The sequence below is a fragment of the Apodemus sylvaticus genome, chromosome 19 (assembly GCF_947179515.1).
Source record: "Apodemus sylvaticus chromosome 19, mApoSyl1.1, whole genome shotgun sequence".
NCBI lineage: Eukaryota > Metazoa > Chordata > Mammalia > Rodentia > Muridae > Apodemus > Apodemus sylvaticus.
The window spans coordinates 4,962,274-4,978,652 of NC_067490.1; the positions used below are offsets into that span (position 1 = coordinate 4,962,274).

The 16,379-nt window shown below is 54.2% G+C and overlaps 1 protein-coding gene across 3 annotated transcripts in view; it reads left to right on the forward strand.

Moving 5' to 3' along the window:
- Bltp3a (bridge-like lipid transfer protein family member 3A) overlaps positions 1-16,379 on the forward strand; it is a 46,273-nt gene that overhangs the window by 22,725 nt on the left and 7,169 nt on the right. For 2 of the 3 annotated variants that reach the window (XM_052162927.1, XM_052162929.1), the window contains exons 5-15: positions 2,583-2,772; positions 3,027-3,167; positions 3,506-3,676; positions 5,138-5,324; positions 7,412-7,498; positions 7,863-8,033; positions 8,331-8,470; positions 8,875-9,016; positions 9,408-9,601; positions 9,770-11,217; positions 14,052-14,248. In XM_052162927.1, coding sequence (XP_052018887.1) covers positions 2,583-2,772; positions 3,027-3,167; positions 3,506-3,676; positions 5,138-5,324; positions 7,412-7,498; positions 7,863-8,033; positions 8,331-8,470; positions 8,875-9,016; positions 9,408-9,601; positions 9,770-11,217; positions 14,052-14,248 — 3,068 coding nt within the window. The remainder of the gene's footprint in view (positions 1-2,582; positions 2,773-3,026; positions 3,168-3,505; positions 3,677-5,137; positions 5,325-7,411; positions 7,499-7,862; positions 8,034-8,330; positions 8,471-8,874; positions 9,017-9,407; positions 9,602-9,769; positions 11,218-14,051; positions 14,249-16,379) is intronic. The other variant, XM_052162928.1, reaches the window with a different exon arrangement.

The window sequence follows — 16,379 nt, forward strand, 5'->3', positions numbered from 1 at the left end:
CCATCTTTGCACCCATTGGGTGGTGCTTCACTTCGACGTTTTGGCTTTGGCGACCATCCATGCAGATGTGTCTGTGTGGGTGGGCTGTGCTGTTGTTTCTCTCGGACGGACACCTTGGGATGGAAGTCTTAGGTGGTAGTGGAAGCAGTTGTCATGCTCTCCCCACAGCTGACCACACTGCACTCGCTTTTAACATTTTCTGCGCTTCTTCATGCCTGTATTTACATTTCTTTTTTGGGGGTGGGGTGGGGGCATAAGGCTTCTTTTCCCTTCTAAAGGAATATAACTTCTCAAAAATCTTTTTCTTTTCTGTTTTCTTTTATTTCTCTCTCTTTTGAGACATGTTCTCACTGTGCAGCTGAACTCATTGGCTTCAAACTTGCAGGGATCCGCCTCCCCCTGGGGTAAAGGCGTGGCTCTCCAGGCTTGTTCTTGGCTTTCCCCTGCCTTAAAGAAGTCTTCGTAGGTGCTGCGGAGACGGTCAGTGGGTGAAGCACCTGCTTTGAAAGCGTGAGGACTGAGTTGGGGGTCACCAGCGCCTGTGTAAATGCCAGGCGGGTGCAGGGGATTCACCTGCAGTGTCAGTGCTGAGGTGGGAAAGAGGATCCCCAGAGCAGGTTGGTCTGAGATTGGCAGACATCCCCCTGCCTCTGCCTCCAAGTGCTGGGGTCAGTGGTGTGAGTCACCACCTTTCACTGTTACTGTGTTCAGGCTCAAACCCAAGGCCTGCGCCTGGCAGGAAGCGGTCTGTGCGTGGCTGTGCTCCAGGTGCACTGTAGTTTGGATTTATGTGTGAGGCTAGTGTTATCTTTATGTGAACTGTGTATATTTGTTCTATTTTTTTTTACGGGCTCTTGGGCAGTTTATTAGTCCCGTGTGACTAAATGGCATATGAATGGACATTTTCAGTTTTAATTTCTGGCTGTCCTCCTTGTCTTTGGTTTTTTGAGACAGGGTTTCCCTTTGTAACTCTGGTCGTCTTGGGCTCAGTAGCGCAGGTTGGCCTTGAACTCTTGCCTCTGCCTCTGCTTCTGTCTCTCCCTCTGCAGTGCTGGCATCAAAGACATGCGACACTACCACTAACACCACATGGCTCTAGATTTTTTTTCCTTTTGATGAAAAAAATCCAGAATTGGTTTTAGTTTAACAATTTCTTGGCCAAGGTACCAATGCAGTTTACAACCAACCCCTTGTGGGTGGATTGAGGCCTTTGGACGCCTTCCAGTCCTTAAAAACATAAAAATAAAAAAGACAAAAGAAAAATTCTGCTTTGACGAATGTCTGTTTCATTGAAGTAGGAAGTTGATTTCATGGGAAGATGGGGCTGAGGGGGCCGGCGAAGATGACTGAATTGCATTGTGGACGTGTGCAAGACAGTCAAAAGGATAAGTAAAAAGCGTGCCCTCAGCTGGGCGGTGGTGGCACATGCCTGTAATCCCAGCACTCTGGGAGGCAGGGGCAGGCGGATTTCTGAGTTGGAGGCCAGCCTGGTCTACAGAGTGAGTTCCAGGACAGCCAGGGCTACACAGAGAAACCCTGTCTTGAAAAAAAAAACAAATCCAAAAAAAAAAAAAAGTGCTCGCCACATCCCGAGGCCTTCCGGGCATCTCTCTTTCCTTTCTCTCTGCCATCTCTGGCTCCTGAGGGAAGAAGGGTGTTTTTCCTGCTGGCCACCCTAGGCAAGGTGCAGGTGGGCGCATTCTTGTGAGAACCCATGCTGTCAGTTAGGAGCGCCAGCTGCTCCTTCAGCAGCCCTGGGTTCTGTCCTTAGCACCTGCACGGCAGTGTTTCCGCCTGTAACTCCAGCCGGGTTCAGGTATCCGACTTTCTCCTTTGACTCAGTGGGCACAACAACCGTGTGATGTGGAGACACACACAGGCAGTACACTGACACACATAAGCAAAAATAAAACAAGTATTAAGAAATTCCCCAACCGAAAAATTTAGGGAGAAAAAACAAGCAGAGAAGTAAGAACAATAAGCGGCCATGTTGGCTGCTGCCCCATCCCCGTCCACTGCTGCTGCCCCGCCCTAACCGCTGTCTCCCCGTCCACTGCTGCTGCCCCTCCCTGACCGCTGTTTCCCCGTCCACTGCTGCTGCCCAGCCCTAACCGCTGTCTCCCCGCCCTGACCGCTGTCTCCCCATCCACTGCTGCTGCCCCGCCCTGACCGCTGTCTCCCCATACACTGCTGCTGCCCCGCCCTGACCGCTGTCCGACTGGCCCTGACCACTGTCTCCCATCCACTGCTGCTGCCCCGCCCTGACCACTGTCTGACTGGCCCTGACCACTGTCTCCTCATCCACTGCTGCTGCCCCGCCCTGACCGCTGTCTCCCCATACACTGCTCCTGCCCTGCCCTGATCGCTGTCTCCCCATCCACTGCTCCTGCCCTGCCCTGATCGCTGTCTCCCCATCCACTGCTCCTGCCCTGCCCTGCCCTGACTGCTGTCTCCCCATCCACTGCTGCTGCCCTGCCCTGACCGCTGTCTCCCTGTCCACTGCTGCCGCTGCCCGGCCCTGACCCCTCTCTCCCCGCCCACTGCTGCTGCCCCGCCCTGATGACTGTCTCACCACGTTGCAGTGAGTATGGCTTTGCAGAGAAGGTGGTGGAGGGGATGTTCATCATGGTCAATTCCATCACCATCAAGATCCACTCCAAGGCCTTCCACGCCTCCTTCGAGCTGTGGCAGCTCCAGGGTTACAGTGTCAACCCCAGCTGGCAGCAGAGCGACCTGCGTCTGACCCGCATCACTGATCCCCGCAGAGGAGAGGTGACTGACGGCCTTAGCACTCTGAGGGGGGAGGCGAGTGGAGGGAGGCCAAGTAGGGGAACCCCTAAAGGATCCCATTCCCTGTTGGAGCTGTCCCCAGTCTTGGGAAGCCTGGGGTCGTTTCCGTCCAGAGTCACTGCTCAGCTATAGGTCTGGACCCGAGCATGTGCTGTCCGGATGCTAGCGGAGGGCCGCAGCCCAGCCTCCTGGGTCTTCCGGGCCACAGACTGAGGATTTTACCTTCCCTCCTCCAGGTTTTGACATTTAAGGAAATAACTTGGCAGACACTCCGAGTTGAGGCAGACGCCACAGAAAATGGTGATCAGGACCCAGTTACCACTCCGCTGAGGCTCATTACCAACCAGGGCCGGATCCAGATAGCTCTCAAGAGAAGAGTGAGTGCGTTCCCTGTGCCAGGGGACTTGTGGAAGGTGGGGTTGTCCTTGCTGTTGGCCTCGCCACTGTGGGAGAAGCTTCCATCGCCTTCTTCGGGTACTTTGAGAAGCTGGTCTCCACCCACCTTAAACACACATGGGCCTGAGCATCACAAGGTCAGCGGTGCTTTTGGTAAATCAGGCAAACCTGAGTCGAGTTGTTGGGGCAGAAGCCGCTTGCCAAAGTGCTTGATGGTCCTCTTCACGCGGAAGGCGGAGGCTGCCAGGGACGCCAGCACAGTCACTTTGAGGCCTTGGGAGATACAAGGAGCTAAGCTATGTTCTCTGTGACCCCTCAGACTAAAGACTGCAATGTGGTGGCCTCCAAGCTGACCTTCCTCCTGGACGACCTGCTCTGGGTGCTGACGGACTCACAGCTCAAGGCCATGATGAAGTACGCTGAATCGCTGAGTGAGGCCATGGAGAAGTCGGCCCAGCAGAGGAAGAGCCTGGCACCTGAGCCCGTGCAGGTGAGAGGCACACTGGGCATCTGCTTGGGCTGGGGATGCAGGTGGTTAGCCCTAGTCTGTGCCAGGCTTGCGGGAATGGAGGCCCTTTTGGTTTGCTTTTGGGGTTCACTACATGTGGGGTCGGTTGTGCCTATCTCACTCATTTGCTCTCCTCACTGGGTTTCCCTGAGTCAGATGGAGGGCTAGCCTCTGCTCACTAGGTTTCCCTGAGTCAGATGGAGGGCTAGCCTCTGCTCACTGGGTTTCCCTGAGTCAGATGGAGGGCTAGCCTCTGCTCACTAGGTTTCCCTGTGTGTCAGATGGAGGGCTAGCCTCTGCTCACTAGGTTTCCCTGTGTGTCAGATGGGGTGCTAGCCTCTGCTCACTGGGTTTCCCTGTGTCAGATGGGGTGCTAACTTCTGCTCACTGGGTTTCTCTGAGTCAGATGGAGGGCTAGCCTCTGCTCATTGGGTTTTCCTGAGTCAGATGGGGTGCTAGCCTCTGCTCACTGGGTTTCCCTGAGTCAGATGGGGTGCTAGCCTCTGCTCACTGGGTTTCCCTGTGTGTCAGATGGGGTGCTAGCCTCTGCTCACTGGGTTTCCCTGAGTCAGATGGAGGGCTAGCCTCTGCTCACTGGGTTTCCCTGAGTCAGATGGAGGACTAGCCTCTGCTCACTAGGTTTCCCTGTGTCAGATGGAGGGCTAGCCTCTGCTCACTAGGTTTCCCTGAGTCAGATGGAGGGCTAGCCTCTACTCACTGGGTTTTCCTGAGTCAGATGGGGTGCTAGCCTCTGCTCACTGGGTTTCCCTGTGTGTCAGATGGAGGGCTAGCCTCTGCTCACTGGGTTTCCCTGAGTCAGATGGGGTGCTAGCCTCTGGAGGGAGGAAGTGGCAGGAGCCTCTTGTCCCTCTCTTGGGACATCGACCGTCTTGGAGGATAGACAATTGACAAGTTGCTCTTAGGTAAACCCTGTGCACTGGGAGCACTGCCCACTGGCACTACGGTGCACTTAGCGAGGACGCTCTGGAGGAGGTGACTGATGGTGACTCAGGCCTCAGGACACAGTCCCTAGACCTGGTGTGGGTGGGCTGCTGGGGTCTGAGTTGGTGTGGAGTGGTGTTAAATTGTGGATTTACTCATGTGGACCTAAGCTTACAGAAAGCATCAAAAGGAACCTCCTAGAGCCTGGACTTGACTTGTCTGCCTGCCTGCCTGCATGTCTGCCTGCCTGCCTTTTTTCTTTCTTTTTTTCTACTTTATTGTTGTTGTTGTTGTTGTTGTATGTACATTGGTAGTTTGCCTGCGTGCGGGTTTATATGAGGGTACTGGATCCCTTTGGACCTGGAGTCCTAGCACAGTGCTCAGACAAGTGTGAGCCGCCCCGCGGGTGCTGGCAATCAACCCAGTAGAGCAGCCAGTGCTGTCGTCCAGGGCACCAGCTCTCCTGCCCCCAGCGAACGTCCTTCTCTCTGTCCCACGTAGATCACTCCACCTGCTCCCAGCGCCCAGCAGACCTGGGCCCAGGCATTCGGTGGCAGCCAGGGCAGCAGCAGCAGCAGCCGCCTCAGCCAGTACTTTGAGAAGTTTGACGTGAAGGAGTCTTCCTACCACCTCCTCATCTCCCGCCTGGACCTGCATATCTGCGATGACAGCCAGTCCCGGGAGCCAGGTGCGCAGAGGCCTGAGCCTGGCTGCTCGGCCCACACACATCACTGTTGGTGGTGGGCAGGGCCTTGGACGGAGGTCGCTCGGGCAGACACTGGCCTTTAGCCTTCAGTTATCCCGTAATCTCTGGTACCCACCGCTTGGGACCCAGCCCTCCTGGGGTAGCTCTGTGCTGTCACGAGGGACAGTTCTCCAGCCTTTAGAGCATGTGGGATCCAGCCGTCACAGCACACGGGGCAGGAGCCAGCCGTCACAGCACACGGGGCAGGAGCCAGCCGGCACAGCACACGGGGCAGGAGCCAGCCGGCACAGCACGCGGGGCAGGCAGGATCCAGCCGGCACAGCACACGGGGCAGGCAGGATCCAGCCGGCACAGCACACGGGGCAGGAGCCAGCCGGCACAGCACACGGGGCAGGAGCCAGCCGGCACAGCACACGGGGCAGGATCCAGCCGTCACAGCACACAGGGCAGGATCCAGCCGGCACAGCACACGGGGCAGGAGCCAGCCGGCACAGCACACGGGGCAGGAGCCAGCCATCACAGCACACGGGGCAGGAGCCAGCCGGCACAGCACACTGGACAGGAGCCAGCCGGCACAGCACACTGGACAGGATCCCGACGGCACAGCACACGGGGCAGGATCCAGCCGTCACAGCACACGGGGCAGGAGCCAGCCGTCACAGCACACGGGGCAGGATCCAGCCATCACAGCACACAGGACAGGCCCTTTTCCCACTATGCGGGTGCAGAGCTTCACGGACCGAGCCCAACCTACCTGATCCTTACCTCCCCAAGTCTCCAAATGCTAGTGTTTGCCAGAGATGCAGAACCACTGGTGAGGATTTTAGGAAAAATAAAGTCAGCTTTGGGAGACCTCAGAGTTTTCAGATTTCTCTCTTCGTTAGAGCTGAGGATTGAGCACAGACCTTGTATGTATCTAGAGTAAACACAGGTTTTGCCTCCAGCTCCACCCAGGACCAGAATGTTCAGAGTTGCGTTATTTTAGTCCTATGTTGTGATAGTCAGATGTGGTGGCAGGAAGTGAGGGAAGTCAGTCTGTCCTCATGTACTGCACAGCCATTGCCAGGCACTAGTGGGATGCTAGTGGCTCGGGACCCCGCCATCACGGTCCCTTCCCCTTCCACTTGCAATGTCGTGTTCTCATGTGTGTCTACCCTTTCTCTCACTTTACTGCGCTCGCTGTGGGCTGCAGTTTGCCTCTCGTCTACTTACGTTGGTGGTCTGAGGTGGAACCCAGCGCTTTGGGAGCACTGTGCCGGTGCCGTGCCGTGCCTGTTTGCCCCTTGTAACTTTCAGGGGCTGTGCCTGCCTTTCGTCTTTTCGCACCAGGCAGTAGCCCGGGCAGTTGTCTCCTCCCTGCTCTTACCGTACCTCCACCTCCACAAGCGCAATGCCAGTGTGCACGTGACGGTGTAGACATGGCTTTGCCACCAGAGGAAGTGATTATTAGAATCATTATTTGTGTGTAGTAATTTCTTCCCCGTGCTGCCGGGCCACACAGCGGCTTCTGCTGATGTGATGCACACGTGCTCCTAGTGCCCCGGAGGCTACGGCACAGGTATTGCCGTGAAGTCAGGCCAGCTTGTGCCACCTGAAGACCCTATCTCAAGAACACCCTTCCTCCAAAGAAAAAGGGCATACTGTTGGAGTTGTGCAGGTTGTAGCTGTAGCTGTTGGGAGACGGGGGCAGGAGGATGGAGAATTGAAGATCACACTTAGCGAGGGTTGTTGTGTGAGACCAGCTTGAGATTCACAAGACCTTCCCTGAGCAGCAAGAAAAGTCCCCAAAGCATTATCAGCGATAATAGGTGTAGATTTACTTCCACACTAAGAGCTTTAAAGTAGCTAATTTAAAACAGTTACTGTTTCTTATCCATGAGTTGAACAAAGGAATCATTATATATTCTTTTTAGTACATAAAGGACAGATGAGGGCTCATCGGTTAGGAACACTGGTAGCTCTTGCTAGCTGATCATGGCTCAGCCACCCAGGGGTCTTCCTGGTGCTTCCGGTGCTGCCCAGGCCCCTCTGCTCCTCCAGCGCTGTTCACCTGCACCTTTCTCTCGTAGGTGTCTCTGCAAACAGACTTACGGGTGGGGCCATGCAGCTCACCTTCCGCAAGATGGCGTTTGACTACTACCCCTTCCACTGGGCAGGTTAGAGAAACTGACCATGTTCTAGCGTGGGCCCAGATATGAGGGCGGATTTCTGGGTTCACACCTGACTGGCTAGCCAGCTAAGGGGTGCTAGATATTGCTGCATATGTTTAGGGGTGCTTGAAATCTTTCTGAGAAGACCTCTCTGAGCCTGGGTGGTCTCGAAGCCCCTCAGGATTTATAGGTTAGAACCTCTCTAGTGGGCTAGAGCCAGGGCTGGCTTTAGAGACCCTTAGCGAATGAGTTGCACTCGGAGCTCTGAAGAGCACAGTGTTCTCTTTTTCTTCTTATCGCAGGAAATGGATGATCTCACTGGGGCAGTGGACTGTGGTCCTGGGCTGAAATTGTGATTTTCTTCCCACAGGTGACAGCTGTAAACACTGGGTGCGGCACTGTGAGGCCATGGAGACCCGGGGCCAGTGGGCCCAGCAACTGGTGACAGAGTTTCAGAGTCAGGTGGAGAAGCGGTGTGAGGGGAGCAGTGTGAAGCCACTGTGGCATCTGGGGATAGACCCTCCCTTCCAGAGGAAAGCAGGCAGGTCTTAGGACCCCGAGGAGTCCAGTTGCTCAGCCTTTTGCGGACTGGGTTTAAATAGCTGGTGGAGATGGGGCACTGTCTTCTCACCCAGCAGCTCCTGTGTGACTTGTGTGGCCTATTCTTCTGGAGCCCCCGCCTCTGTCCCGCAGTGGCTTATGCAGCAGGGCACGAGTTCCCACCAGGGAAGCTGGGGTCCCCTTTGCTGCTTTGTGGCATTACTGACCCTGGGTTTTACTCTCAGTTTCATTAATAATGAATAGTGAATATATCTACTTCCTTTTGCCTTTCATATAGATTCTTTCTCTAGTTCTGGAAAGATTCCTCTTGACAAAAGCCCTACCCAGGGCCAGCAGGCTGCCTTCGGGTCCCCAGCATGGAGCCGCTTACGCTCTAGCTGCCTGGTTGTCCGAGTAGATGACCTGGACATCCACCAGGTGAGGACATGAGGACATTGGGGGTGGGGCAGTTCATCCACCAGGCGAGGATACAGGCGGACATTGGGGGTGTGGTGTTGCGGAACAACATGAACCAGGATGTACACCCGGGACCTGCTGGCCTCATTCCTGAGGAGGTAGACAGTTTGGTCAGTTGCTGTTGAGCATGGCCCCTGAGAAAGGCCTTGGCATGCTCTTGGAGTGTTTATTACAGCCTCCTGCTGAGCAGGAGCTCGGACTGGCTACCTGAGACCAGTCCCCAAACCAAATGGGAGAGGGCTCGGGACAGTGCAGAGCACACGTGTGCGGAGCTCGGCAGATGCGTGGGAGCCTCCCCTGTGGGGAGGACGGCGGTGACAGGCTATCCTCAGGAAATGGGCTCACGGTGGTTTGTGGTTACTTAGGTTTCCACAGCTGGACAGCCAAGTAAGAAGCCGTCCACTCTGCTCTCCTGCAGCCGCAAACGCCACCGCCTCCCGGCTCAGGTGGCTGCCATCCATGTCCAGTTCACGGAATATTACTTCCCGGATAATCAGGAGCTTCCGGGTAAGCTGGGCTGCCATTTCCTCCGAGGACACTCTTCCCCTTTGTCAGCTCTGAGGCCGCTGTGCATGGTCTCACTTGTGGCAAGTCAGTTCTGTTCAAGTTAAAACTCTGCTGTGGTGTGAGGACTCGGTTGAGAGTGCTTGCCCAGTTTGCAGGATTGGTTGTGGAGATGCACACCTAAAACCTCAGCACACTGGGAGCTGAGACAGGAGGATCAGAAGTTGATAGTCTTTCGAGGACAGCCTGGCGTGTGTGAGACCCTGTCTCAAAGCAGAACAGGAAAGGCGTGCCGTACCAGGCTGTGTCTTTGCTGCTGTGACAGTGCAGCTCTAGCTGGCATTGAGAGTTTGCTGCTGCTTTGTGCGTGATGTCCCATTTTCTGTGCTTCCAGTTCCCTGTCCCAATCTCTACGTCCAGTTAAATGGGCTGACGTTCACCGTGGATCCCGTCAGCTTGCTTTGGGGAAACCTCTTTTGCCTGGATTTATACCGAAGCCTGGAGCAGTTCAAAGCCATCTATAAGCTGGAAGACTCGCGGGGAAAAGATGAGCGCTTGGACATCCGACTGGATGCGTTCTGGTTGAAGGTAGGGCCGGAGCTGGACCTTTGTCACTTGTGGGTAGCAGCGGCCACACCCCTCCAGGGTTGTAGGCTGCAGCTCTGCTGTGTCCACTCGGCAGAAGCAGGGGGATGGGCTTCAGATGCCTGGTGCTCGCTGGCCTGGCCTCACCCGCGCTTTGTTCTCTCTCTGAAGGTGAGCTTCCCCCTGGAGGCTAGAGAGCTGGCGAAGCTGCATCGTCCCCAGGCGCTGGTCATCTCCACATCAGGTGTGATTGCCACCAACACCCGGCACGCCCCGAACTGTGGCTGCCCAGACCTCCAGAGTCTCTTCCGTGGTTTTGCTGCCACTGAGTTCTTCCGTTCTACCTATGCTCATTTTCCCAAGGTCCCAGGGGGCTTCAGCCTTCTGCACATGCTCTTCCTGCACCACGCCTTCCAGACGGACTCCCTCCCAGCCCAGCCCAGCCCCCTCCCTCCTCAGAGGCCAGCCGCATCCCAGGATCTTTGGTCCCTGTATTTCACCCAGGTCTCCTTGGACTTTGAAGGCACAGAAAACTTCAAAGGCCACACCTTGAATTTTGTGGCTCCCTTCCCCTTGTCCATTTGGGCCTGCCTTCCTCTCCGCTGGCAGCAAGCGCAGGCCCGGCGACTCCTCCTGGCCTCTGAGGGCAGGCTAAAACCGTCAGCCAGCTTTGGCAGTCCTGTGCGCTCTGAAGCTCTTGCCCCTGAGTCTGTGTCCCACCAGAGGTCAAAGACCGAACGAGACTTGAAGAGCCTCTCGGGCGCCACAGAAGCCCTGGAGGGTGGGCGAGAAGGTAACGCGGGCGTGGACCACAAAGGGCATGCAGCAGAGCCCGAGGATGTGGCGGATGTTCACGTGCTCGTGCACTCCACGGCTCACGTCAGAGTGCGGCTCGACCACTACCAGTACTTGGCCCTGCTGCGCCTCAAGGAGGTGCTTCAGGGCCTTCAGGAGCAGCTGACCAAGGACACAGAGGCCATGACTGGGGCTCCGCTGCAGGGGCAGACGGCGTGCATCGGCGTTCTCTTCCCCAGTGCTGAGGTGGCTCTCCTCATGCACCCTGCCCCTGGGAGAGCTCACGCTGACTCTGCAGGCTCAGACACCACCAGCCTCATAGACTCAGAGCTGTCGCCATCGGAGGACCGGGAGCCCAAGTCTGATGCCTCCTCGGACCTGGGCCCAGTGAGCCCCGACAAGGTCCCGAGGGACAGCAGTGCTGAAAACCTGGCTGCGTCCCAGGAGAGGCTGCACAGCGATGGAGAGCCACAGGCCTTTGGTCCGCTTGTTCAGCGGCCAGCAGGGAGGAGCCACGAGGCGGTCGAGTCCCTCCAGGCCAAGAAGCTGGGCAGAGCTCAGACCGCCAGCTCACCCACCGCGCTCAAGTCCCCAGCGCACGGGGACGCTGCCCTGAATGGACAAGGCGAGCCCGTGCCCCTGAGGAGCATTGAGGGGGACCTGTCCAGTGCTATCCACATGACCAAGGATGCCACCAAGGAGGCCCTCCACGCCACCGTGGACCTCACCAAGGAGGCCGTGTCCCTCACTAGGGATGCCTTCAGTTTGGGGAGAGATCGAATGACTTCTACCATGCACAAGATGCTGTCCTTGCCTCCTGTCAAGTGAGTGTTCCTCGGCCTCCTCCTGAGGAAAAGCCTCTGCTTTCCCTCCAGTTCTGGCCAGTGGGCTCTCTGTTACCTGCTGTGTGCACTCTTAGAGAAAGAGCGGCTGGGGAGTGGGGAGGCTTCAAGTCTGCGTCTGTAGCGTTTTAGGGTGTGAAGCCCCAGTTCCAGACACAGGTTAGGCTGTACTGGGCATCAGTATCTTGTTGCTAAAGAAACCAAGGCCTGACATATGCTAGGCAAGTACTGTTAGCAGCAAGCCATTCTCCTAGCCCAAATAATTGTGTGTTTGCTTGTGTTTTTAGAGAAGGCAGTGTCTTACTATAGTCCTGCTGGTCCGGAACGAACTCATCCTCCTTCCTTTATTTATTTTTTTTATACTGAAACAAAAGTATTATTAGTGTTGAAACAGCAAGGTATTTTACATGTAACCTTGTTCTGGCCTTGTCTCCCTGAGTCTTGTCATTACTGGTACGTGCCCCTGCACCTGACTCTGCCATAATAATCATTGCAGTGGTTATCTTGTCATTCATTTGTTACATTTGCTGCCCGGACAGACCCTTGTATTTGCAGTCTATGGCTGGGAAACTTATGCTCGGGAGGGAGGCTGTGCTCCCGGACTCACCTGCTGAGCAGAGGACCCGCCTTCCCTCTCGCCTTCCCCCTCGCTGTGTGCAGCAGGCCTGGACCACTGCTGTCTGCCAGAGCAGCAGAGAGGGAAGGTCAGGCTGAGCTCTGAGTGTGTGGCAGGTCCTGTGCTAAGCGTTAGAGACAGAGCAGGCTGAAGAAAAACACAGAGAGGTGTGGTCAGAAGGGAGGGAACAGCAGGCTTCCCTGTGAGTTTCTGTGGCCTTAGGAAGGACAGTGCAGCTTGAGAGGCCTCTTTTGGGGCCTTTGGTGGCTCATGAGCCATGGTACCAAGGAGTTAGAGCTTCTTCTTGTATTCAGTAAATTTACTTATTTTTGTGTATGGATGTTTTTACCTGCATGTAAGTGCAGTGCCCAAGAAGGCCAGAACAGGGCATTAAATCCTCCGGGGTTGGGTTGACAGATGGTTGTGAGCCACTGTGTGGGTGCTGGGAATTGATCTTGGGTCTTCTGGAAGAGCTGCCAGTGCTCTTAGCCAGGGCTCTCCAGCCCTCATTTCTCATTTTATGTGGGTGTACATATGTGTGGATGTCTGTGGTTGGTGTCTAGAATCATTCTGGATCATTGCCGCCTGACCCACTGAGGCAGGGCCTCTCCAGTCAAACCCCGAGCTCGCCCATCCTGTAGTCTAGCTAGTTAGCCTGCCTGCCTCTGCCTTCTGAGCCTCAGTTACTGGTGTGTTGCCATGTCTGCTGGCGTTTGTGGGCTCTGGGGATCTGGACTCTGGTCCTCATACTTGTGTGGTAGAGGCTTTAGCTGAGGAACCTCTCCCGGCTCCTTGGGGAAGCTTTCTCTGTATGCAGTACCCTAAGGGCATCTCCAAGCGGTGCCTGTGTGGAGTGCCCGCACAGGTCATCCGCAGAGGAGGAAGGACAGGAAACGGTGAAGGAATCTGGGGGCGGGGAGATGGCGTGGTTGGGTTCCCAGTGCCAACATAAAAGAAAGCTGAGCATATGCTGTGATGTTCACACAGAGGAGACAGGGCGGCCACCCATCATTTCTAACAAAGAGACCCCGTCTCAGGGTCTGCTGTACTAAAGCAGTTGAGAAAGATGTGTGTGGTCTTTACATGCATCTGTAGACACGTACACACCTGCATACACAACACATGCACACACACACACACAGACACACAAGAAGGGGCATGAGTGGTGTGGTAACACCAGACCGAAGGTCCCTGCGTGCCAGGCTCTGCCTTCTGTGCAGGGTCTTTACCCACCAAGTTCACGTAGTCCCGGGACACCACACCCACTTCATACCAAGGAAGCGGCTCAGCAAGGCAAAAGCTTGCCGAGGCTCACGCTGCTCCCCTGGAACATGAGTTATTACTATTTCATTAAAGACCAGAGTCAGTTGACCTGCCTTGCACTGGTCTCCCAGAGCAGGGGAGGAAACGCTCCCGGAGTGGGGCTGCAGAGCCGCTTGCATCTGGAACTCAGTGCCGGGGGATGGATTGTCCAGGCCGTCCCTCTTCTGGCCACACACACACACACACACACACACACACATGTTTAGACTCTGGAGTGAATGCAGACTTTGGGCACCACTTAACATCACCAGGGTGGTAGGTAGCTGACCTCTTCTGTGGGTGGCATGACCCTGAATGACTCTGAGATTTTGTTTTTGTTTTTCGAAACAGGGTTTCTCTGTGTAGCCCTGGCTGTCCTGGAACTCACTTCTTAGACCGGCTAGCCTTGAACTCAGAAATCTGCCTGTCTCCTCCTCCCAAGTACTGGGATTAAAGGCTTGTGCCACCACTGCCCGACCCTGAGATTTTTTTTGTTTGTTTGGTTTTTTTTGGTTTGTTTGTTTGTTTTTTTGGATTTGGTTTTTTTTTCGAGACCGGGTTTCTCGGTATAGCCGGTATAGCCGTGGCTGTCCTGGAACTCACTCTGTAGACTAGGCTGGCCTCAAACTCAGAAATCTACCTGCCTCTGCCTCCCAGAGTGCTGGGATTACAGGCGTGCGACACCACTGCCTGGCCCGACCTTGAGATTTCATGGTAGTAGCTGCTTAAATTTAAAATGCTCAGAGGATTCAGAAAGGCATTGGCAAAGACAAGTGTGTGCTCACACTCCCTGTGTGAACTAGGGAAGCAGATTGGCCCGAGGGCGTGTGGACTGAGGACAAACAGGTGTTCAGCCCGGGCTTTGGCTTTTGTTGAATTTTTTTTTTTTAATCCTCAGGGAGGCCACGCCCAAGTCAGATGAGGGGGCTGTGGCCCCAGTGAGTGGAGGCGCTGCCCGCCTCCGGTTTTTCTCCATGAAGAGGACCGTCTCTCAGCAGTCATTTGATGGCATCTCACTGGACAGCGGTGGCCCCGACGACCGGATTTCGGTGGACAGCGATGGCAGTGACAGCTTTGTGATGCTCCTGGAGTCTGGTATGTGGGAGCACGGCTGCATTGTCCCCTCTCTGTGGCTGCCTCACATCGGCAGGATTCAGGTGGAGCGGAGAGTGACAAGCCGACATTTATTTCCCTAACCAAACAGAAGAGAAAGTGTAGTACATTTCTTCTTATGGCTTCATCTCCACAGTTCCCAGACTATTTTTATATTTAGATTTTGGGGTTTATAATGGGGTGGGTGGGGGCATCTCATGTAACCCATGCTAGCCTTGAAGTCCCTATTTTTCTGCCTCTCAAGTGCTGGGGTCACAGGCACACACCGCCACTGCTGTCTCTCTTACAGATCACTGTTTAATACTTAACATAAGAAGGTCTTAATCTTAAGGCCACGAGATCAGCTGACTAGTGTTGGTTTTGCGTTTGCCGTTGGTGACACACATTTGCTGTCTGATCTTTGTTTTGCCTCTGTATTTTTTTTTTTAATTTTGAAAGCTTTTTTTTTATATTTATTATTTATATTTTTCTATTAATTTTTATATTGATTTATATGTATCATTGTTTTGTCTGAATGTATGTAAGTATACCGTGTGCACGCCTGGTGCCCTTCGGGGGCCAAAAGAGCGTGCTGGGTGCCCTGGGACTAGAGTCGGGGACCATTGTGAGCTGCCGTGCGGATGCTGGGATTCTAACTTGGCTCTTTTGCTAGTGCTCCTAACTGAGAAATTTGTCCAGCCCTTGCCTGTGTATTTTATTGTTGGAAAATAGAAGTTTGTGTGTGTGTGTGTGTGTGTGGTTTGCTTTCAGGCATGTCTGTAACATGTGTGCAATGCCATGAAGGCCAGACGAGAGTGTCAGATTCCCTGGAACTGGAGTTACAGATGTGAGCCAGTCCTCCGGAAGAGCAGTCAGCGTTCCACTGGGCAATCTCTTCAGCCCCATATGCTGATTAACCTTTAGCAGTTACATTTGTCACTTTTGGAAGACACACACTCTTAGCTTATCAAAATAGAAACTTTAAAGTGAGCCCTTCAGAGTATCTGAAGAGTATTCATGTCTTTCTTTTTGGCATTGTTACAATTCTGGTCTCGGTGCTCTAACTGAGGCCTTTGGTGTGCCGGGCAACCATTCCTGCCATGGAGTCACACCCTTGGTCCCTTCCCGGTTCCTATCATTGGATAGTGAGGAATTGCAGTGAGTGTGCTTATGAGGTAACATGCCATCCCACGCACACCCCATTACTCTCCTGCTCAGCTGAACAGGTGCACCCCGGCCACCATCTTTATATTCCCATCATTCACTACTGCCCAGTGACCGTCTATCTGTTTGCGACATGCCTGGTTGTCTTCTACAGTGACAGTGTGTGGTTTGTTCCCTCTGTCTCTGTTGTGTCAAGTGACAGGTTCTGCTACATATGCGTGCACACATTCTCTTTAGTCACTGGACAGTGGTCACATGTTGGTTGTGTGACTTGGTAATTGTGACTGGGCTACCATGAGCACGGTGGCACACACATTCCTGTGTACGCCTGTGAATATCGCTGAAAGCGGGGCAGCTAGGTCGTGTGGGAACTGCCAGAGAGCTGCTGCTGCTGCCCACGTCCAGACTGACTGATATTGCCCCATTGTGCTGGGGTGGACACCCTCTTCTCCACATTTCTGTCTGTCTGTCTTTCTTTCCTTCTCTCTTTCTCTTTCCTTCCTATCTCTTTTCTCTTTTCTTCCTTCCTTTTCTCTCTCTCTGTCTCTCTCTCTCCTGTTTTTTTTTTTTTTTTTTTTTTTTTTTTTGGTTTTTTGAGACAGGGTTTCTCTGTGTGTTCTAGAATTCACTCTGTGGGACAGGCTTGCCTCAGACTCAGAGCTCCACTTGCTCTGCCTCCCGAGTACTGGGATGAAAGGGGTTCATGCCACACAGCCTGGGTTCTCTCCTCATTCTTGCCAACACTTGTTCTCTATTTTGGGGGGCAGAGGTTGGCATTTTAAAAAGATTTTTAATTATGTTTAATGTCGTGTCTCTATGGGTATGTGCATGTAAGTACACATAAAAAGAGGCCTTTGGAGCTGAAGTCACAGATGCTTGTTAGCCACTGAGAATAGAGCCAGGTCTTCTGCAGGAGCAGCCAGTGCTGCTAACCACTGAGCCATCTCTTTGGTCTCTGCTTTTGAGTCAT